This window comes from Coloeus monedula, assembly GCF_965178545.1.
Source record: "Coloeus monedula genome assembly, chromosome: 19".
In the NCBI taxonomy this organism is placed as follows: domain Eukaryota; kingdom Metazoa; phylum Chordata; class Aves; order Passeriformes; family Corvidae; genus Coloeus; species Coloeus monedula.
Window position 1 is genome coordinate 1,898,683 of NC_138799.1, and position 24,225 is coordinate 1,922,907.

The 24,225-nt window shown below is 48.7% G+C and overlaps 1 protein-coding gene across 1 annotated transcript in view; it reads right to left on the reverse strand.

The window, feature by feature from the left end:
- Positions 1-1,412: 1,412 nt before the first annotated feature.
- MAP2K4 (mitogen-activated protein kinase kinase 4) overlaps positions 1,413-24,225 on the reverse strand; it is a 75,007-nt gene continuing 52,194 nt past the window's right edge. Inside the window, exons 4-11 of the mRNA XM_082294315.1 lie at positions 21,034-21,153; positions 14,148-14,267; positions 13,356-13,407; positions 12,827-12,954; positions 5,752-5,829; positions 4,658-4,806; positions 4,093-4,138; positions 1,413-3,317 (exon numbers count right to left, since the gene is read on the reverse strand). Coding sequence (XP_082150441.1) covers positions 3,204-3,317; positions 4,093-4,138; positions 4,658-4,806; positions 5,752-5,829; positions 12,827-12,954; positions 13,356-13,407; positions 14,148-14,267; positions 21,034-21,153 — 807 coding nt within the window. The 3' untranslated portion in view covers positions 1,413-3,203. The remainder of the gene's footprint in view (positions 3,318-4,092; positions 4,139-4,657; positions 4,807-5,751; positions 5,830-12,826; positions 12,955-13,355; positions 13,408-14,147; positions 14,268-21,033; positions 21,154-24,225) is intronic.

The following is a 24,225-nucleotide window of genomic DNA, read 5'->3' on the forward strand; positions in this document are numbered from 1 at the left end:
CCATCTGCCCTCCTCACAGGGACAAGGTGTCCTGAGCCACCAGAACCTCCCCGTGCTGCAAAGAGCGCTTGCCTGAGAGGCACCCGAACACACCGAGGGCCCAGCAATCTTCCAGAGAGAGAAAATAAATCCAGGGCTCCCTACACGTCTCTCACTTGGCACAAGCAGATTTGAAGGTTGTTTTCCTCTTCCACCTGGAGGACAGGCCTGGAAGGCAGGTATTCCACAGCTCTCAGTGAACCTTCCCATTCATGTCTGACCTTACAAAATGAAAATAACAAGGTCACAGTCGCATCTTAGTTTTATTACAACTGACCTGCAGGCAAAAGGATAGAACTGTTACATAAACACTCTGATCCATGTATAATAGCTTAAACAGAGGAGGAAGTCAAACCAGGATACCGGATAAAATATTCGGAAGCTCTTTGAAGCAGTTATGTTCCTGAGCTTCATTTTACAGACAATAAGGCAACATCCCTGCAACATCAGCTTTTTGATATTTTTATACATTTTTTTCTATGGTACAAGAAAAAAAAATAATAACCAGAATTCACAATGTACAGTTCTTACACTATTTTCACAGCTTCTGAACACTATACACCTTTTTTTTCTTTTTTTTTTTTAATAAAGATACATTGCAATAAATGGTGCACCCTTAATAATTTATAATAATCTATGTTGAATAGGCTAAACCTGTCCTGTACAGCCACTCAGGCAACAGCACCTCACTCCTGTCACTGGCAGTCCAAATCTTTGCATTTCCATTCCCAGCAAACTGGTCCTGGGCTAGAGATGGGTCAGCACCAGAGCACAGACCCAGCCACCCCAACAGGGCAGAGCAAGGCAGTCACGTCTGGTTTTGGGGAGGATCCATCTCAGTGCTGGCCCTCTGAAAGGTTTTTGGGCTCCCTGTTACCGGGGAGAAGGGAGTCAGACTTTAATACCCAAAGGGAGGGACAAAGCCCCACACGTGGCTGCCCTTCCTGGGTGTGGGTCTCTTCAGCCCCCACAGCCAGCACCCCTTGAGCCTGGAGCACTTGCAGTCTCATTCTGGGGGCTGAAGGCTGGAGAGAGGAGTCACAGCTCCACAGGGATTTACCTGAGAGAGGCTCTGGGGATGGGGACAGAAAGACTGTTTTAGACATGCTGGGTCTAACTGATCCTTACGCAGGATGCACCAGAGCTGTCGGGAAGGAGCAGTTCCTGCAGAAACCTCTGCCTTGTCTGTTTGGGGAAGACTTTGCTGACTGCCTTGCCTGAGGCGCAGCCCAAGAGGAACATGATCCAGGAAGGGCAGGACCAAGGGATCCCAGAGGCGCAGCCCAAGAGGAACATGATCCAGGAAGGGCAGGACCAAGGGATCCCAGAGGCTCACACCAGCCTCAGTGCCAGCAGGAGCAGCTCTGGCAGCCAGCGGGACGCGTCGCCTTTGCGGCCGATAGGCACCAGCCGTGTCTGGGGCACGGCCCCGGCTCTCCTTCCCTGCTGGGATGTGCTGCTTGGTCTTCAGCGCTCAGCTTGGGCTGTTGGCACGGGGTGGCTTTGGTTGGACGTGGGGAGCCCCTCCTTGGGATCCTGCCAGCACCACGGTGTTTCCGTTCCCTCTGCGTCCTGGGTCCGGGCTTGCGGCCGAGCTCTGATGGGAGGTTGCTCTAAAACTGATGAAGTCCTACCAAGCACCTAAATCAGACAGCTCAAAATGGAAAGCAGAGACCCTGCAGCCTCCATTTTATCCCTGGTGTGCTACTAAACACCTGAAAACTGCAGTATTTGGGGGGAAAAAAGTTTTCAGGAAAAATTAATCTTTGAAAAATATGTCAACTGAACAGCCAGAAAAGCTTGATGTGCTGTTTCACTTAAGAATGGACCAGAAGATGACAGCTTGCCTGGCCCTGCTGGGCCAGCTGAGAGGAGTTAGATGCTCCTTCATCTCCACCTCATCTCCTTCTGCACCCAACAGTCTCAGAGAGGTTTGCTCTGGGTGTAGCACCAAGAGCTGTGGAGGTCACAGAAGAGGTTCAATCTCCCCGTGGTGGCGAACTGTCTCCAGCAAGCTCAGCAGGGTGTGACGGGCACAGAGCCCCGTGGCAGCCAGGGCCACCCCTCCATCCTGCCTGCACTGGCGAGAAGGAAGAGCTGAGGTTTGGAGTTGTGAGGGACATGGGGCTGGGAGGGCTGGGCTGGGCCAAAGGCACAAGCACCAGGGCTGGGGACAGCAGGAACACAAGAAACACTGGCCAGCACTCACAGCCATCAGCTGGTGGCCCGTTCAAGCAGCTGCAGCCTCTGTGGATGGCACTGGGTGAAGGCAAAGCAAAGCCAGTGGGTGGTGAGCACTGTGCACTATAAACCAGGTCAACAAGCAGATTAAATTCAATCAAGTAGTTTAATAATTCTTCAGGTCAAAGGTCTTATCTTACCAGGTAACAATTTACAGGACACCTAGTTAAGAGTGAAGAGTGGCTGGCTTGGTAAAAGGAGGAAGAATACATTATGTCCCATCTCAATAGTTTAATGTTAGCCTCTTTCAACGCAACATATTTTTGGTAAAGACATATTCACTATATTTAACATGATCTCTCTTTAACAGGAAGTTCAGCTGAGCACACTGTCCCCAGAAAGTACACTGCGACTGTAAAGCAACAGAATTTCATAGCAGTAAATCTATTGCACTTTGTGAAGAATAAAATTCTCCTTTGCCTTTCCAGCTCCAGAAGGCAAAGCATCTTGTTGGTTAAGCAAGTTCTTCTCCCTCCAGGCAAAGTCTCTTAATGTTCAGACAGACAACGCCTAACTTTTGTTTGTTTGCTTTTTATTATTACTTGAAACAACAATTGGAAGAGTTTGAGAGAAAAATCTTTCCAGTAGCTGCTGAGGAGTCTCCAAGTTTTGAGTCTAGAAATGAATTTTAGGTGCTATCCAATCACGGTCAACAAATAAATGTACTTATTTCCACATTTCATGAGTATGTCCACAAAAGAGCAAGATGAGGTCTCTCTGTGACCAACACTAACACTGTGTGATCAGGTATTACAGGGATGCACTTTATATGTGACAACAGTATACAGACAGGATGGAAATAACACCAATATTATTGCACATGGTGTCTGGGCGAGCATTAAAAACACTGCAATATGTGATGAAAATTCTTTACAGCTTGTTTTCTCTCAGCCCTTTTTCTAGAGTTTGATGTAGCAGCAGTATCAATCCACGTACATTGGAGAGCTGGGAGTTGCTGGCATTTGATCCAGGATTTTACAAACATAGCATGCAACATCCACTGTGCGTTCCTCATACATCAGGATGAAGGGATGTTTCTGGAATCAGATAAAAAACAACAAAGTTACGGTCACCCTCCTGGCATGTGCTCCTCAGATAAAAACTGAGCAGGCAAAGTTGTCTGGGGCAAGAACACGGCTTTGTGGTGGCTGTAGGATACCAGGACATGGCCTGGGCCATGGCTTTTCCACATTGGGAATCCATGTCTGTAACGTGGGAGGTTAATGGAGGTGGGACAGGACTCCAGAGGGTCAGGAGCTGACAGGCAGGAGGTAGTGAGGGTGCAGGACCAGCAGCTCCTCTGTAGCATTGATATTTACTGAAATACTTTCAAGAGAGGTTTCATCATCAGCTTTGTCACAGTGGGGAGAGTGACAGGAGTCACAGGGAGTGGCTTGCAGAGGTCAAACCCAAGCCCTGCTCTCCTGAGCCCTGACCCTATGCTCTGCCCACAGCAAGCAGCACTTGGCAAGATCAGAGCAGCTGATCTCATCAGGGAGGTTCTGGACCAGGACATCAGGCAAACCCCTTTCACATCAGGAGATGTGAAACCCCAGGGCTGATTGTGGAACCAGGGCCTCTGAAGAGGTGCCTTCCAGGTGCCCAGAGCTCCCTGAAGGTGCACAGTTGCCACATGTGACTGATCCAGGCCAAAAGCATTGCTGCCCTCTCTCCTTTAGACCCCCACCACAGACAGGCCCTTCTGCTGCCCAAATCCAGGGCTCAGCTCCTTCAGATCTCACTTCTGCCTGAGCCCAGCCCTGTGTGAGCTGTGTGCTGGAGGCACTGACAGATGCAGCACTGAGAACTCACCAGAAGCTCTTTGTACTTTGGCCTTTTGGACTCGTCCTTTGTAAGGCTGAAGAAAGCATAAAGATAATTAGGAGAACATGGGATCAGGGAAAACATTACAGACATCAAACAAACTTTTACAGGACATGATGCTGTCGCAGTGGGACTCACCACCTCTGGTTTTCTGGAAAACCCATCCTTGCACTGTGAGTGACCACAGGAGCAACTTCCCTCCCTCCCTCCTCCCTCTCAGCCATCCCAGCTGTGCAGGCAGGGGCTGGGGCTGTGTCTGACACAAACGTCCTGCCATGGAAACTTCCCTCCTTACCATGCCTCCCTCTAGCACAGCCTCTCAGAGGTTTTCTCCTAATTCCTTTCCTGAAGAGCAGTTTCCAAGGTCTGCCCTTCAGTCCCAACCCAGACAAATCCCCTATCACCTCCAAACCACTAAAATGTGAGAGGTCTTCACCCATATGCTGGTGCAGGAACATGAAAAGAAGCCAGGAAGTGCTGGACACATGACCCTTGCCAAACACCAGCCAAGGAAACGAGCCAACTCCAAATGCTTTCAGCAGCACACACTTACCACAAGTTGACGAAGTTGATGAAACTTGGGGAAAACTCCCGTTCCTCTGAGTTACTCAGCTGTGGTGGGTCTCCTTTCACTACCTGTGTCAACTGGTCAAATACACTGTTCCACTTGGGGTAGGGGAATCGCCCCGTGGCCAGCTCGTACTGCAGAGAGACAGCAACAGCACCAGGCAGGTTTACACCAGGTAAGTTCAGTCAGGGCAAGAAAATGCCTGCAACAACCTTGAACCCCCCAGAAGGAAGACTGAGATGAGATCCTTCATCCTATTTCCTATATGATTCTAAGCAGAATTTACCCAGCAGTAAATTCTGCTGCCTCTGTGAGGAACATGGCAGATTTACCCTGACCAGGCCATGCTTTTGTGCTGGCCATGTCTGTTCCTCCACTGGCTACAAAACAAACCAGTGTAGGAGAATAAAATCCTCCAGTCCCTTCCCAAGCATCCTAACAACCACTAGAGAAAATGGATAATGAGAATAATACAATCATAGGATATCTCAAGTTGGAGAGGACCCATAAGGATTCCCAAATCCAACTCCCTGCTCTTCACAGGATAATTAAAATGAGGTTTTTTAAACATCAGTGGTGAAAACAGAAGCTACTGGTTCATACTTAATTGCTTGTGCTTTCTCTTCTGCTTCACAACCTGAAGAAAGTAAGAGCTTCTCACTGTATCAGTGTGTGCAGGTAGCAGTGCTGTGGTTAAGCCAGTGAGGAATCAGAATCCCAGAATCCAGGATTAACCAAAGTCTCTGTGCAGCCAAAGCACAGCAGCTGCCAGGGCTGTCAGAGGCTTATTCACACAGGCTGGGTGCTCTGCACCACCACGCTCAGCACCTCTCCTCATCTCAGATTTTGAACACAAAATCCATTTACAATCCAACACCTCTTCCCTGCTCCCATCTTGCTCTCTGCAAAACACAGCTGCAGGGGCTCAGGAGAGCCATCTACCAGGAGAGCATTCAGATTGTTCCTGAGGCTGAAGTGCTCATTTCAATCACAACACCCACAGGAGCTGGGCTGCGCTGCCCACGTGTGACACCCCCCACGCTGCACAGGGCAGCCAGGCTGCAGAGCCCCTCACTCACCAGCGTAATCCCCAAGCTCCAGACATCTGAGCGCACGTCGTAGCCTTGCCTGGACGCGCTGGGATCTATCCTTTCCGGCTGAAACAGGAAGAAGGATCAGTCAAGCTCTGTGCCATGCAGGAAGCAACAAGAAGCATCTGCAAACCTAGAAAGAACTCTGAGCCTGGCACAGCTCCGGAGGCAAACTTGTGGCCAGGGCAGCCATCCAACCCCAGCAGAGAAACATCTCGAGGAATCACTTAAAGCACTGATTTTTATGGAGGTATGGTGTAAAAGGGATCAGAAATGGCAACTTATCACAGTCCAATGCTTCGGGTTTTTCTTCTTCTTGCACAAATACCTTGAAAAATTGTGACTGTCTTATTTATTCAGTTTTGTTTAACTTTGGGATCTCTTTAGCACAAAGTCTCACTTTCTCTGTTTTCACAGCCAAGTTGTTCCCAAGGGATCATAAGAACTGGAATCAACATCTCATCCACCACGCTGGGGAGTGAGGCTTAGCAGCATCTACCAGAACTCTTCTCCCCATCCAGTGCTGGTTGCCAAACCTAAGAAACTATTAAAAACAATGTGCTTTAAGAAAATCTCCTCTTAACAAGGTTTTGGTCATCCCTTGAAGGCAACTATGATGTTACAAGGCTTTAAGACATCCAAAATGCCTTTCATAGAAAGCAATATTGAGCCAGACATGGGTGATTCACACCTAAGAGCAAGTTATCCAGAGATGAACCAGCAAAAAACATCTTTATGCCTTGCATGTCATCTTTATGAGAAACCTCAGTCTTCCTTCTTCAGTTAAAAATATAATAATTAACGTGTCAAAAGAAACAGGGTCTCATTCAGTTTTGACTACAACAATAATAAAGATACCTGAGCAATAAATTCTAAATTAAGGGGTACAGGCAATATCCTGAAAGCCCTGGTTGCTTTGTAAGACACATTTTAATACAATTTCATGGCAGATGCAGCAGAAAAGTGCAGCAGCAGCTGACCCAGCCCTGAACTCTACTGGGGACACATCATGATGTCTGGAAGCTGCCGCCAGGGATGGACCAGCTCTGGACACATCAAATTACGAGGATGCTGTGACCCCCACACCACAAATGCACAGGGATGTGCCACAGCAGAGCAGCTGCCAGGCTGCAGATGAAGGAGGGGACTGCACAGGGAGCAGCTGCTCTGGGCAGGGCCAAACTGCTCAAAGGGACTGGTGGGATGGGCAGCACTGGTGAGACAGAGCTGGTGTCTCAGGCACCCATGAGGGGCACCCTGCTCCTGTGACCGAACAGAGCACCGGGGATTTGGCCCTAGACCATGGTGGCACAGTTAAAGGGAAAGCAGGACAGACCAAAATAAATCCCATCTAAATACAGAGCAGGAAGAATGCTGAGAATTTTCCATGTAGATCACATGGGAGCAATTAACACCAAGGAAGGAAGAGTCACCATGTCACACTCTGGGGACCTGGACGAGGGCTGCAGACAAAGCCTGGCTCGGGCCAGGTGTCCTTCTGATGCCAAGTGCAAGCAGGAAAGAAAATGGCTGAGGTGGAGAGCCATCTCTGGATGTGCTCATGGGGTGAAGGGACAGGATATGGATGCATCAGAGACAGGTACAGGCTGCCAAGGGGCTGCTAGAGGTGAAGCACCTAATTTCATGTGGATCTTGCTTCTTATGTGCAGTGAAGCTTATTAAGCTTTGGGATCTCCTCCTGAGCACACAGGACTCACAGAAGCTGAGCTCATTGCTAAAGCCTGGGTTTAGGAGCACAGATGTGAGTCATTCACACAAGCAACTGAGGCACCACAGTCACACTGTGCTGGGTAAAATCTCTTCTAAGGTCATACCCTCCTCTCCAGGTGACCAAGGACAAAGCTGTGAACACTGTGTTCCCTCTGGGTCCATATGGCAGTGACAGTCACTGCAGGGGTCACGCAGCATCCTATGCCACAGCCTGCCCTGGTCCCAGGGAAATGACCCAGCTCCTTGGCCAGGGAGTGACACAGCAGAGCAAAGGACACGCGATGTGATGAGTGAAGAGCTGCCCAGCCCCTCTGCACCGCCAGGACAGCAGCAGAGACACTGGTTCTGCGTGCATCACTTCTGCACCTACACAGGAGAGCAGAGTAGTGTATCAAAAAATACTTCAGCCAAAATATTCATCTCTGCTTGGATGTTGAATTCAGATGTTCCTTTCAAAATCCCCTCTGTTCTTTAATTTCCTGTCCCTCCCCCTTGCCCAGGCCAGCCATGAAGCCCATGACTGCCCAGAGATTATCAGCAGAGATCATATTTCCAGAGAATGGCCTTTCCTCCCCTCCTATTTCCTTTACATATTTACTCCGAGAGAACCTTTCATTTAAAAACTTCTCCAGCAGCATTTTCCAGGTGGAGACACTGCTTTCTGTTCGCATGGGGCTGCCATCCCCTCCCAGCTGGCTTTCCTAACCACACCTGAATTCCTTGATCCCAACAGCAGGAAAGTGATGGGCTGGTGGACAGAGCACACTTGCTAGTCACAGAAAGATTGACAGCAACGTTATTGAAGGCAACCAGGTCCCATTGGGCTTGGTACAGCATATTCTCAACAACCTGATTTGTCTTGTTAGAAAAGGCAAATGTGGCCATAATAAAGCTGGCCTAGTGCAGGGCATGGTCTGGACCCCAACCAACTCAAGCACAAATAATTTCCATCAGTAAATGCTTCACCTGACAGGGTTCAGAGTGGAACTGCTGTGTGTTGAGTGGGAAGGATTTACAGTGGAGCCTCAAAGGTGGCCTTAGCTTATGGCTACTAATATCCATCAAAATATAAAATTAGCATTGCTAAATGCAGAGTTTTATAAAAACTACTGCTAGTGTGACACATAAGGGCTCCTGGAAAACCAGTGTGTCTGGAGAGTTTGGTAAGCTGGGTTCTGGCTGGCTGCTGACTCACAGGAGCAGACAAGGAACAGGGAACACTCAAGAGGGACAGAGGATCCTAGGACAGGAGAGCAGGAAATCCCAGGGGAGCACCAGTGTGTAGCTGGAGCAACATGGTGGGAACAGCTGCTCTTGTGACGTAAACCACAGGTGAGACCAACACAGGGAGTTTGCACAATTCCAGGGTCTACATTTGCAAAAGGATGTTGAAAAAATGAGGGCTTATAGCCCAGCCATAAAACACAAGCTGATCTGCCTTAAGGGAATAAGGTGCTCAGCCCCTAATCTCCTCAAAGAAAAGCTCAAGAGGTGACTACATCCGAGGCAGAAAGTACCTGCTGGGGCAAAGGGCTCTGACAAAAACAGGGCTCCTTAACTCTGCAAATGGAGAAGAAACCATAGCCCACAGCCAGCCATTAACACAAGAGTTACTCATATTAAATGGAGGTATTAGGAGCATAATGAATGACCAGGACAACTTTATGGGCACTGTGGCAGATTCTCCAGCACCTGAAGAGGCATCTTTGATGCAGGACTTTGGAGATCTTCCTTGTCTGGTGTTATTTTGAAAGGCCAGCATCCAGTACCCTAGAGCTTAACACACATCCCTCTTAGCATCTTCACCACCCTGATGGTCACATTCTGGCTTCCAATCAGCCTTCTGGGAGCTTATCAGGGCAGCAGGGGCTACCCTGGGCCACCCCAGCACAGCCAGTCAAGCCCTGAGCACGGCAAATCTGCAGCAGCCAGGAGCTGTTTCCAGCTGAACACCCAGTGTCTCCTGAAAGCAGCTATCTCCCAGACCTGACTTTCAGGCACTTCCCCTTAAATCCCAGTAGCCAAAATTATGGTTTTTTCCCTTGCTTTTAATACTCTCTTCCACAGAACTCATGTCCTGCCTGCAACACTTTGGGCAAGCAGTCGGCTTACACAGGTGGCTCCTGCCACAGGTTGCTATAAGCTGCCTGTGCAGCCAAGCATCTGAAGGGCCAAGGAGGAAAATCCCATCCTGCCGTGTCCCTGGCAGGACAAGGGTGGGAACACTGAGGCTCCAGCCCAGGCTCAGCACTGCAGCAGGGCTGCCAGGCACAGGCTCCACACCGTGTGATCTCAGGGGCCAAGTCTGAACAGGAGAAGTCCCACGCAGGGCAAACCTCAGGGACGATTTTTGCCAGTGAATGAGTAAGCAGAGGTCACATTCCAAGCTGAAATCATGTGGGTGGCAGCAGTGGCACACGAGTGGGGATGGCTGCACTCACAGCTCAGGCATCTCCCCAGCATTTGCTTCATCACAGGCAGCAAAGCCTGCATTCAGTCTGCCCTGCTTGCAGAGGGATGGTGCCACATGTCTCTCAGTCTCCTCCCAAATCTGTTTTCTCAGTCATAAAAAACTATGGCTGGGTGCCAAGTTTCAGAGGCAAGCGGAAAAAATAAAAAGTCCAACACACAGTAATATTCAGGAGCATCCAAGAGGATGAATTCAAACCCACAGTGCAGAAAACTGACTGACTGAGCCTGGTTAAAACCTGGGCATTGGGACAGGAATGCAAAGCTCAAACAGGCTCTTTTTTGTAGTGGCTCTGCTTGGGAAGAGGATTCAGAGAACTCCTGCATCCCTACAGCCTTCCCCTCCACGGCTGGGAAAGAGGGGTCAGAGCTGCCATTGTCACCTGCCTTGGGAAATTTTCCTTTTCCTTACATGGCCTGATCTCTGCCTGAACATCTGAACACAAGGACATCCAGCTGGCCCTGATACCGATGCCAGCAGTGACTGTCCACCTTCACCAGGGAGAAGTGAGAAGCCACAGTTTTGCAGCCAGAGGCTCCAAGCTGACCTGGGAAAAGGATCTGAGTGACCAAGGATGACAGTGACACCATCACACTCTACTCCTGGAGGTCTCGAAGGAGCAGGGCAGGGCAGGACATCCATCCTCATGCTGGCTGGGTCCCCTCCTCTGCCCCTGCCTAAACCAAGCACTTTCAGTCTCACCCTTCCTCTCTGGGTTCACCGCAGCATTGAGAATGCAAAAGCAGTCATGTCACAAAGGCCACCAGCTCCAGCCTGGCACACAGAGCCCACTTCTAGCCAGAGGCAAGGCAGGGACTACAGGGAGCAGGACACAGGGAGGGTGCAGGGCTGGCCAGGAGCAACCTCAGCTCCTTGCTGGGTGAAGGCTGTGGAACCCCACCTGGAGCAAACCCCCAGCACAGGGCACGGGTGAGGAGGGCTCAGAACAGCCCAGGCTGCTCCAGGGGTCAGCGGCTGCCTGGGAACTTGGTCCTGCCTTTCTTTCCTTCAGAGAACACGAGGTACCAACACGTAGGCCTTTGCTCACTGTAACAATTGCAGGGGAACTGAAAGCCAAAAGCAAAACAAACTCCCAGTGCTGCAGCGCCAAGGCTGAGGCGCCGCTCACTGTGACAGCTCCAACAATTTTGGTTCAAGCACACAGCACTTGCTTGGCAGCTGGACATGGCTTCTGCTGCCTCCTCAGACCACTCGCAGCCAGACTGGCTGACATCCAGTGTCATTCTTACCAACAGCTATGTGGGGACCAGGTTCCTTCAGGGGGCAAGTGCCATGGGGTTGGTGGGCCTTGCAAAACAAGACACTATCATCAGGGAGAAGCATCCAGCAGCCCTTAGCAGAGCCTCCCTGGCTGAACAGAGCTACTACTCTTGGCCTATTTTACACTTAAAAAAAATACTGTTTTCCTTTTGAGAGGAGTGTGGCGGCCTGACTCCTTCCCAGGTATATCCAGCTTTGATCACAGCATCCCTTCAGGCACATCCTCTGCTGGCTTGGAGAAACAGCTGGCAGATGTGCCTGCACACTGGGGACATCTCCCCATTTCCCAGGCTTCCCAGTACATGGAAACGCTCATGTACTTGGAAAGGAGTCACTGAGGCTGGAGGGCAGCAGGGAAGAGGGCAGTCATCTCCCACATCGCTTGCCAGCTGCTGGCTGCCCCACAAACCCTGTGCCATGCCAAGGCTCTGAAAAACACCAACTGAACTGCAACACTTCTGCTCACTTAAAAGTCCACCCAAGTCTGGAGCTGCTGATGGAGCTGCACAAATCACAGAGTGCACATGGACAGACAGACAGGAAGAAGGAAAACCAAAGGAAGCACTCGCCCACCCACGTCCCAGGGGAAAGGAAGCACTGCAGCTATTTACAGACCTGTCAGGAACTGTCATAGCGTAACTATACCAACAGCCTGAGCAGAGCTGACCACCTACCCACAGCTCAAAGAAAGATCAGAGTCAGGGCAGACAGGTTTTGCCTTGGACACCACAGTCAGATAAAAACCATCTGAGAGCCATGGCTTGGGCCAGATGGGAACCCTACCTTAAAAGAGAGGTATTTTCCTTTTTTCTACATGGTGGTAGATAAAAAGAATTCAGAAAACAGTATTTTTCAGCATAAAGGGCCACAAATATGCAACAAAAATTAAATACAGGCACTAAAATTGAAGTTATATGAACAGCAGCAGGCATACAGCTCCCTGCACAAGGTACCCCTGGCTCATGTGAGAGCAGAGATGCATTTTCAAAGCACCCTGAAGAAGCACTGAAGTGTTTAAAACCCTCAGACAGCTTCCAAAATCACCACTACAGCTTTTCTCTCCGGGAGGGGGAGGGCAGCAAACAAGCAGGACAGACTCCCAGGAGCCACAACTCAGCCCCAGCAATTTCCACACAGCTGCTCTGCTACTGCTGCTCTCCAGAATCACATTCTCCTGGAATGAAGTTCTGGCACACTTTGGAATTAAAGTGGTTTACAAAAATCACTATAATTCTGCTCTGCAATAACTCCTGTGACATAATCTTACCAGAGCAAATGGATTTATTGCAGACCAAGACAAACCCGCACTCTGACAGCCCTGCTCCCCCGGGTGCTGGTGTTTTGGAACTGCTGGAAGGCACAGAGCTCCTCTCCACTCCAGCACCACAGCCCTGGCAGCAGCACAGGAACCCAGCAAAAACCCAGGAATTTGGTCACTTTGCCATAGCCTGGATGACACTGCCACAGCAGCACTCAATCCAGAGCTCAGTTTCATCCAGGAGAGGGGTGTTCATCCCACAGGAAACAGGCTGAGGATGGGGGGGGTGAGATCCCACAGAGCCTGGGGCTCATCCCACTCACCGCCATGTACGGCCGGCACCCTGCATCCCGCGTTTTGGCAATGGAGTCCACGAGCTGTCCGCTAATGCCAAAGTCACAGAGTTTAATATTTCCATTTCTGTCCAGAAGAATATTGGAAGGTTTGATGTCTGCAGGGGAAAGAAATTTAAAGCAGTAAGTCACGGCTGGAGGTTTCGGTTTCAAGCAGAGCAGCTGCAGAGGATCGAGGCCGGCAGTGCCGCGCCATCGCCGTCACCCTTGGCGCTGGCACCCAGGATCCCGTGGGAGCACGAGGGGATGGAGCCAGCCCTGGAGATGCCACGTGCCCAAAGGCAGAAGCAGATGCCCAAGCAACCCGAGAATCACACTTACATGGAAAAAGCACAGGCTGGAGGGGCAACAGAACAGGCTCTAGTTCAAAACCTGCACTCAGACCCGCGGCGGTGCAGGTGCTATTTACACTTTAAAGGCCACTAACAATGCTTGCGATTATTTTAACAGAAAAGAAGAAAAGACATGAACTTAAAATAAAAAGACACGAAGAACTCACCTCTGTGAATGATTTTCAAGTTTTCTTTTAAGTGGTTTAGTGCTTTCACAGTCTAGGAAAGAAAAATAGATGAAAAATAAGCAGATGTCGTAAGAGTCCTGTGACTATTAAATTTTTGGAACTCCAAGAACAGGGGGGAAAAGCATTTAATACATTGAGATATCAATGCTGTAATGTGCCACGTAATAAAAGCAATTTTCTCTGATCTTTTTCTGCAAACAGAAGGTGATATAAGAGAGAGCATGGACTTCAGTGAACACACATGCCCTGTGACCTGGAAAGATCCCACTCTGAGAGAGGGAAGCAAGGGGTGAAGCCTGAACAATCTCTGTTGTTAATTATCCTGAGCAATAATTTATTTCAAGCCCTATGCTGTATTTTTTTCAGCAGGTCACAACCATTTCAATTACCTGACTTTTCATTAGGCCAGAACTTGCAGGTTAAATCAAGAAAACATCAGCCAGGTTCTCCAGTGCTTTTGGGAGCCTTTGCACAAGACTGCCAGAAGCCTCTCTGGTCTGGGCTGGTGCCTGTGCTGCTGGTGCCCACATTCAAGCAGACAGATCAGGATGCTGGTCCTGGGGTCTGTTTATGAACTGATTACTGACCCCAGGACCTCCTTTCACACCATGCAACACACTGTGGAAAAGTCATGAGCATCCTGGAGAACCATTCCCAGTGTGGTGCAAACAGCAGCAGCAGTTCTACTCCACAGACCAACCAGCTTTTCACATGGAGGGTGATCAGAACTTTTCAATTATCTTCAACAAAAAGGTTTAATGAAATACTCACAGCTAAAGTGATTTTGCCTAAGATTTCTTCTGGAATAACATCATCTAATACACTATATACATATTTGTAAAACTTATCAAACGAGGTAGACATGAGCTCCATACAGATCCAACAGTCACCCTGGAAAGAGAAAAGAATCTGTGTTACTGTTGAGATAAAAATGAGAAATACAAATCCAGAGAGCATACAGAGACCTGCTGAATCCAATGAAATACATTAACAGCAACATGCATTCGATGGAAAGGCTGGAATTCAGCTTGATTAGTTTTAGCAATTTGCTCCCAACTCCGTTCACAGCAGAGGCATCTACCTGCCCTGCTCACATCTGGCTCAAGGCATGGGATGACATGCTGGTTGGGACAAACTGCACACTCCTGTGGTAAAAGCAACAAATAGAGGAGAAACTTCCCCAAGTCGTTACCCTATTGAAGGCAGATTTTTCCTGACCAAAGAAAACACAAACCAACCCAACTCTACGTTAACACATGGAAATAAGAACCCTAGGAATTTTGCTGGAGGAGTGGCGAAGGCCCCAGCTCCATCCTGCACAGCCAAATGACTTTGGTGTGAAACAATCTCCTCATTCTCTCATGCTCAGGAGAGCCAGGAGCAATTCTCCAGTTAAATTTAGCTGGTGGAAAAGCTTGTAGAGCCACGTGTTTTAAGGCCAGAAAAGGCTTTTCTGCCACTCAGATTGACCTTCTGTGAAACACAAACCAATGAGCTGCACCTGCCAAGTTGCTCCAGCCCAGAAGTTTGGGTTAGGGGGAACAGAGGTGCTCAGTAAAGGTGTTGCCAAACACCACATGCTGGTGTGGGCAGAGGCAGCAGTGCCTCCCAACTTGGCCTTGGGCTGCTCACACACGTGCAAGGCCCTCTGCACAACACTGACAGTGAACTGCAGGAAGGACCCTGTGTACCACCAGTGTCACAGGTGCTGCTGCTCTGGCGACAGCAAATCCAGCACTACCTCCTGTCAAAGGAGGGATGCTGACTCCAAAGGACAGCCTCCCCCTTCCCAGAAGAGGGGAGTTGCTTTCCTAGGAAGGGCTGAGCTGCCAGTGGGATGTCTGGCTGGGGAAGAAGACTTTGGTTTACAGCCATGGGCAGCTCCAGTTTCTGCTGCTCATTTGGCACCAAGCTTTTCACATCAGCTCAAGGCAAAGCAGGGGCTGATGTCATCCACTCAAGGGCTGCTACAAGCCTGAGTCCAGAAAACTCTCATTTCACCAAAAAAAAAGCAGCAGATAGAGTAAGTGCTGTGACAGACATGGAGACATCACAGTGAAAGAGGCCAGAGCAGCACAGCAGGACGAGGGCATGACCTGGAAAAAGGTGAACCTGGGCTGCTAGAGACTGTAGTTGGCTATGGAGGAAGCTGGCTAAGGAACTGTTCAGATTTAACTGCAGAAATTAAATTGGGCAATGCATGTATAAAATTTCTCTTTTCTGCACTAGCAACAAAGGCAACGTGCAGATGAAGCACTTCCATACAATGGAGAGTGGCTCAGAGCAAGCAACGTGGCTCTAGTGCCAGTGATGTGCATAAACCAAGTGAGACTGGAAGCCCACCAGAGCTTTATGAGCTGTCTGCAGTGAGAACAGCCTCTCTCTCATGGACTGGTTCTACTGGCCACAGGATCATTCAAAAACTGCTTCTGTTTTGATCAGCTTTATAAAAAAATTGGGACAGGGCTACATTCCTGGGCTAGTCTACTGAGACTGGGGGGAACTAGACTGGTTCTAGAGAGCCAGAATACCACTGACCACCTGCAGCCTTGTATTTATGTCCACTGCACCAGTATTGTGAGTGGCTTCCACTGCCCAGGTTACAACAGCTGGACAGCAAAACAAACTGAGTGAACAAACTTGAGCAGAGCCATTATCGTGACAGAGGCTTCACGTGTACTCTACATCATGGGGTGGGATGGGTGTGGGACTGAAACCTCAAGTAAATACAACAAATTGCTGTCCAGTGGTAATTTTTAAGCATAAAAAAGCCCCCTTTATGATCCAAAGCACCCAAGGAAAGACTTGGTTTACTTGTCTCCTGAAGTAAGTGCCACACAGAACTCCTGAATGGGGGTATTTATTGATCTGGTAATGTAAAAACCTACCTGACTTACAGGAATTCATGTCAGCAAGATCAGTGGAAAAAGGTAACAGGCATTTTCCACTATGCAGCTTCCTTAAGGCTGGTGGCAAGATCCAAAACTCTACAGGCTAACTCTTCCTGGGAGTTGGAGAGCCTTACCCCTCGGCAAACTGGTGAATTTTAACCGGAAGAAAAAGGAAGACTGGCTGGGCAATGGGCACTCAGCCCCCCTTCCTGACCAAATCCCAAGAAGTGCTGATGTGCATGGGCCAGTCCTACTCCATTGTGAACTGTGAGGACAAAACCACCCTAATGAAAGCTTCACTTTAAATTTTGCTCTTAGGTCAGGTTGATTTCCGACCATAAAACGACAAAAGAAGCACTTTAATTTTCTCTTCCTGTTAGAGATATTCTTCCAATGATTGTATTTCAGTCCTTATTGGGTATCAGATTACCAGATGCTAATGCACATCTTGTAGACATTCCAAAAAATGTCCAGGAACACCCTGTGCATTTAATTCAAAATATCTCTGCCCAGGACAGACACAAAAGCTGCTTCACAAGCAATGGAGGTGCTTCAGCTTCTCAATGCAGAGAATTCCCATCGACAAGGGAGCAGGTGTCACAAAGATGTCATCCATCTGGAGTGCAGCTGGCCAGGAAAGGACCTGTGGGTCCAGGTGGACACTAAGCTGAACATGAGCCAACAATGCTGGGCTGAAGGATCACAGCATGAGGCAAAGCATCACCAGCAGGTGGAGGGAGGTGATCCTTCCCCTCGATCCAGCAATGGTGAGGCCACTCCTGGAGTGTTGTGACCAGTGCTGGGCTCCCCAGTACAAGAGGGACTCCAGCAAAGGGCCATTAAGCTGACTGAGGAACAGGAGCATCTTTCCCATGAGAAAGGCTGATAAAGCCAGGACTGTTCAGCCTGAAGAAGAGGTTGAGGGGAATCTCATCAACCTGAGGGGAAGCTGCACAGGGGATGGAGCCAGGCTCTCGCAGTGGTGCCGAGCAGCACGGCCATGGCACAACCTGACACACAGGAGGTGCCCTCAGAACATGAGGAAACATTTTTTGTGAGGGGGATTAGTCACTGGCACAGGTTGCCCCAGGAGGCTGTGGAGACTCTATCCCTGGAGATATTCCAAAGCTATTTGGACACAATCCTGGTCAAGTGGCCCCAGCTGATCATGGGCGCTGGAAAAGGTAACCTCAGAGGTCCCTTCCAACACCCATCACTCTATGATGCAAATGCTGAAGGTTTACCACATCTGCTCACTGCAGGGGCAGCCAGCAAGCTCCAGCTACACTAGTGAGAGAGACTGACAAATGTCACCACCATATATCCTTACATGGCACACAGGACACTTTTCCTACAGAGCAGGGACTGACCACAGGGACAGATGCGCTGAGGGATGGCAACATAGTCAAGGATTTCCATAGAAACAGGGTGAGGTGCATCAACAGCAAAGAGATCAAACAACTGAGCAAGGCTATGTCAGCAATTCACACCATCCCAGCACTGTGCTACCAACACATCCATCCCAGCTCTTCTGTCCTGCCAGCAGAAGTTCCCCACGGGCTGATTCACCCAGCTTCCTAGGCATGTTCTGCAACTTGCAATGAATTTTTCATTGAATAATTTTATCAAGTATTGAACTTGTTGGTTTAAACTTGGCTCAGCTACACTTGCACTGTGTAGAGTCACTCCTGAGATTCCAAGTCAGATAAGGCTTCTTTCCTCTTCCCGTCTTAAAAAGAAAAACAACTGGAACAGATACTTTGAAGAGCCACTAGTGTGGTCATGGGTGACTACCCAAACATTCCCAGCCTTACAGGTACTGTTTCAAACCAGAGCAGCTCTAAAGCTTGTAGCAGACATGCAAGAAGAGAGCATTTTTTTTTCTCAGACCTAAAAACCTCTTAAAACAGCTATGCTGAGGGCCAAACTCTTGGGGGTCCCAGTGCAGCCCTGTGGGCTCAGCCCACAGCTCCTCTTTTCTCACAAGGAGAGACTCAAGTGAAATGTTTGCAGAACCCCTGTCAATCATCTTTTTTTCTTTCCCCATCCAGTAAGTACAGCTTTGAGAGGAAACACATGAGCACATGTAGCCAGATCCTCTTCAATCAGATCTCTGATAGCTGATGGGACAGCTCTGTGTGCACCAGCAGGACTCTGGGCTCTCCTAGGTGCAGAATAGGAAAACCAGCTGGTCTCTTGGGGCCAGTGGGAACTCCCCATAAAGTTCAACAAGTGTAAGACCCTGCACTTGGGTCAGGCACTCAGCAGTATAAATGATGATGGGATTGAGAACAGCCCTGAGGAGAAGGGCTGGGAGACACAGGTGGATGACAAACTGGCCATGAGCTTGTAACATGTGCTTGCAGCCCAAAAAGCCAACCATGTGCTGGGCATGGTGTTCTGAAGGCCCTGATTCCATGCATAGACTGAAACACTGTCTTTTACTTTTTCAGCTTTGTTCCTGTTTCATTGAACAGGCAATTTAATCTCATCTAGTGGGTGCCAATGAGCTCAAAGTCCTGTACCTGGTAATCAACGTGAGGTTTTTGCACTGTCACATGTCCCATCACATGCACACACATACAGTAACAGCAATGTCCCTTCTGACTGAAGAACAGGCAGCAAACGATATGGGTTCAGGTGCTGCCTGCTGAGGGACAAGCAGGACCCAGAGAAGACTTCCCCTATCACAAAATGTGGAACAAGCAAGACAAAATACAGCTGCAGGGAGAAATATTCATGTGGTTTTTTCTGCCTTTCCAAATCAAACTTCTGGCATTCACAGAGGCTGCCGCAGGAACTTGTGTTCACAGCTACTCCCCTGACTGCAAGCTGGGACACTTGTTTGGCTACAAAGTAAGACCTTGCATAATTTTATCCAATTTGGTTTAGCATTCCCAAACTGTCAGGATCCCAGAGCTTAGCTCTGCCTCTCCACATCAAACGCTCACTGTTGTGGAAGGCTGCCTGCCTTCCCCTCGTGCCAGCTGCCCTGCTGCTTCTCCTGGAGCTGCTCGGATCCTGCCAACCCTCTGACTGCACAAGCTGCCTATTCAGTGTATTAAAACTCCTGTAAAGAGGCTCACATGGAAGCCCTTCACCTTTTAGGAGCAGGTAAAGAAGATTTCTCCTTCGTTGCTCCATCCATATCCAGAGAACCTGAATCCCAGCTCAGAGTAGGCAATCCCTAAAGAATTTCCTTACTTTTCACCTTGAAATGCTGGAACAAAGAGCTTTGTTTTACATAGTTTGCTGCAGATTTCCTGAGAGAGTTTCAGTCTTTAGCAATGTCCCAGGAGCTCTTACACCCCAGGGGATGGTGCAGCAGTGACCTGGAAATTCCACAGTTATTTGAGAACAGATCTGATAAGCAGACTGGGGGGGTTACACAGGTCCAAACAGCCTGGTGAAATTCCCTTTTTCCCCTTTCTGTGTTTCTCTGCTGTCATGCTTTCCTATCTTTAAAAGATGAAGATTCTACTGAATATTGGAAAGAGTAATTAATAGGACAAGACAGAAAACTTTACAGGAGCCTCCCAGCTCGCCCTGTGTACCCTTGAGGTTCCGTGACTTGGAACATCACCCAGGCAGTGAGGGACCGAGGAGAGGGGAGGCTGCTCTCATCTCCGAAGCAAACACCACTTGTGCTGAAGGGGGAAAAAGAGGATTTCACTCCAACAAGAGAAATGAAACCTTTCCCAGAAACTTTTCCACAGCATCCAAGGAGCCCTGGGAGCCCTGCCTGGCTGCTGGACGATGAGATTTCTGGACAAGACAAAGAGTGCAGCCAGGCTGACATCTGGGTGCTGTTGCAGGTAAGTTTTTATATTGTTTATGTATTTACATTTACCTCCTGGGATGTGCCCAAAGATGAAGGGAGATGACAGGCTTGCACAGCACTGAGCATGTTGCTCATCAGCATCTGGCAAGACACTGTTTTGTCCACAGACCTTTCCTCACACCAGCTGACAGCCTTGTCACCTGCATCTCAGCAAAGCTGGAAATTTCCTGCCGAGATGAGGCTCCACATGTGGTAGGAGCTTGTACTGCGTGAACATGGACAATGCCTACTGGCCTAAAATGCCTCTGTGTTCAAAAAGATCAGAAAAAGCATAGCATGAGAAAAGGAAGGATTATTATGCTTATTTTAGAAAATGAGATTTAAAGCCAGAGGAGTGACCTGGAAAAATTAGAGGCAGACTCTCTAGAAGCAGGAATTGATTACTCAGACACAGTTTTGGGCTTTACCTACAACACTGACCTCTCTCTGAAAGTTCCCCAGCAAAACCCCACAAGACTCTGCACAGGCTGCTATGCCTGATAATCCCCAAAGGCCACCGGCAGCCCTTAGGTCTCTACTTTCCTTCTTCCCTTGAGCAGAGGTACTGGATTTGGGATGAAGTAGTGGAAAACAGGCAGGGGGCTCCATGTCTGTCTCCCTGTACTGTGGCAGTTTCAACAACAGAGCAATTACAGGAGTAGGGATAATCCAAGCCTGCAGAAGAGCTACAGGAAGAAGGAGAAGCAGCAGCAGTCAGGTTTCAACATTCATCTCCAAAACTCCTGTTGCAAAGGGACCAAATGCTTGCTCAGCAGTGGCCAGACACCTGGGTCTCCTGGCTAAATACCACTGAGTAAAAGTGGAGAACCAAGAAACCTAACATGAATCAATTTTCCCCTCCTTAGCACGAGCTTGAAATTACAAAGGGAAAAAACAAGGTAAAACCCAAACTGTGCGACAAACGAAGCAAGTCTGGGGTGCCCACCTCTCTGAAGAGCGCGCCATAAAACTGAACAATATACGGGCAGTCACTGCTTCGCATCACTACATCAAGGTCCATCAGAAGCTGCTTCTGCTCCTTTTCATCCACTGTCGACCGAATTCTCTGGAAGAGGAAGAGTGGCAGAGACTTTATCACTTACGTGCCATTACTGTATCCTCAGCCCTGCTGATGGAGACACGTGACCAGGACCCCAAAGCCAAGCAGAGCAGGCAGTCCCCCCAGGCATGCTCAAAAACACTCTAGAGAATCAGGCAGTGCTCTCAAATAAGAAATGGAACTTCTAAAACTTCTAAAGCTGTTTAATCAGACTATAAAACCCTCGGTCCTTGCATAAGCATCAACATTTTCAGATGAAATGTCAGAAAGAAATTAAAGAGCTGAAATTTCATTGAAAACTACAGCAAAACACCACATCCAAGCTTTAATTTCAAAACAAATTCCCACACAGTTCTTAGCCATGTTGGACGGGGCTTGAAGACTGGTTTGAAATTTAACTAAGGAACATTATGTTTAAAATTTCTAAGCACAGAAGCCAAAAAGGCTCATTCAACAGCCTCCACCATGGCTGCGGAGAAGGGACTGTCACATAACCCAGGGAACACATTTCTCTGGTAATCTTAATGATGGGCAGCAGTCCTGTGAGCTTTTCTCATAAAACTAACAATCCTTTACCTAGTACTGGCCTAGGGAACATCAACACTGTATAAAAGATCCTGTGTGTATACATACATATATATATATACACCCCATGTGCATATAGAGATATATATCTATGCACATACTATTCTTTATATATATACTATATATTATGAGAAGTCTCATTTGGGCTTGAAAGAACAATGCACATTTGAAAAGAGAAAACTACGTTTTCAAGCATGACTGGTTAAATGAAGGATGGAGACGACCATCCACAGTTTTTCATGTGATTTTACAGATATATTTAACATCTTGCACTAATTAATACATTCCCTGAATCACAAGTGAGGAAATAGTGATCCTGAAGCTGTGACTCATGTTGAAAAACCATTAAAAACCCCAAGAAAAAATACCTGGCAAGAAGTCCCAAGCAACAGAGGTAGCCAGGACCCTCCTCAGGGACAAAAACTACATGGCTATCCAAGAAGGAAAAATTATTCAAGCTCAGGGAAAAAATCTGCAAGATGCTAGCACCCATTTCACCAACACTGTGGCCCCGTGGGCAACTGCTGGTGGCATCAGGACCACACATCAGCCAGCACAGGCCAGGTGTATGAAGGTACTTTCAAGGTTGGCCATTCATATGGCACCACACGTGAAACAGGGCACAATTATGTACTTTAGGACTTATTTTGTGATGACCCACACAAAGCAAGGACAGTATCAACACTGTAATTTTCCTTACCTGTCGTGTATCCTGGTATTTTGGTATTTAACCACTTGTTCTTAATGTTCTAGTACCTCTAGTTTGGCCTACACCAGTAAATGCTATTTTATATTGCCCTTTTCCCACCCTGTGAATTCTAAAGTTCTTGGGGGACCTCTCAGGACACTTGTCCAGCACCCACAGTCCGTAATACCCGTGATGTGCTGAGCAGGTGGGGCTCTGTGTCACCAACAGAGCAAGAAGCAGCTCAACGGGCCAGGAACAGAACTAAAACACTTCACCTCCAGGTCACTGGTTCAGGTCTGTTGCACTCAAGTTCAGACAGTCACTGGCTATTTCCTGCTCTTGTGCCCTCACCATACAAAGCTCTGCAATCCCCCCCGAGAGGCTGGAGGCCGAGCAGAGTGAGTGCCTCTCTCCAGGTGATGCACCAGCAGCACTGTGTGAAATGGAAATGCCACTGCTCTGACCTCCACGGAAGGTGATGGATGCCAAAGCCACCGTGGTGAGACCCATGACCAATAGCTCAGTCTCCCACTGAGACATGACCCACACTGGAAAGGTGACCTCTTGTGAGGAACCAAAAGGAGCTTTTCTCCATACTGTAACTTGTATCCTCCTTCTGTGCCCACTCCGTGTCTGTCTCCAAAAAGCCTCCTTCCTGGTCATCTGAGCATTGTCCCAGCCCTGCTCTGCATTCCCCCTGCACCTGCACAATCCTGTCACAGCCAACCCCACAGCATCCTCCTCAAAGCATCTCCTCCCACCTCTGACATTCCTGCTCTGCTGTTACTTCTCCAGCTCTGGAAACCATGTGAAATGGTTCTCCACCTGCTGTATGGTGGAGGCAACTTTAATGGCACTCCAGAACAACACTGAACCCAAACTCCTCTTCCCAAACACGAGCTCCTGGCAAGAAAAGGGCTGGCAGAGGATCCAGAACAGAGACAGTGGGTCAGCTACAGGGCAGAGGTCCAGGCAGACACAGGAGCCAAAGGACAGCTTGAGAAGCCAACTCCAACAAATACTGCTTTAGGGAGTGAAAGGAATGACATGATACAAGATTGGGAGGTCTCACACAACAGTGCTGGAGACTGGCAAAGTCAAGAGAAGGGGAGAACTCTGAGGAGCAGCATGCAGTGCAGCACACAGATAGGGTCAGCCCAGGCTGGACAAGGTGGCTCTGTTTAGCTGCAGTGTGCCAGGGAGCCTGCTGCAGCCCAGCACTCCCAGTTCACCAGCAGAACAGGGAAGGTGAGTGAAGTCAACAGCAGTCACCACCCAAACAGCACGTGAGCCATGATAGAACCTGCTACCTGAAACCAAGGCACAGCACAAAGCACTGCAGAGCTCCCACAGACACACTGCCCGAAGGACATGGGACATGGCAGGGAAGGAAGACACAAGGCGAGGCAGCTGCTTGAAGGCAGCACTTCAGACAGGGATGGACAGGGGCTGACTTCACTTCAGGCCTTACAGCTCTCAGCCTGGGCACTCTCCTGCAGGCAGCCACTGGTAAGTCACTGACAAGTGACCCCATAGCCAAACAAGCCATGGATGGAAAAAGGGGGATTTTTAGTAGAAGCTTATGGAGCCTCCTTTTTAACAATTCCTTGTTGGCCTCCAATTTAAACTGTACCAAATCCTCTAGGAGAAAATTCTCCAGCCCTTTTAATTCAAACGCAGGTTAGGACAAAGCCTTCCAACACCAGGAAGAAGAGCTCTGAAGCCATGCTCTGAGCAGCATCAACAGCAAAAGTACAATCTGTGCTGTGGATTGTGCCACTCCGAAACCTAAAACCAGGCAGATT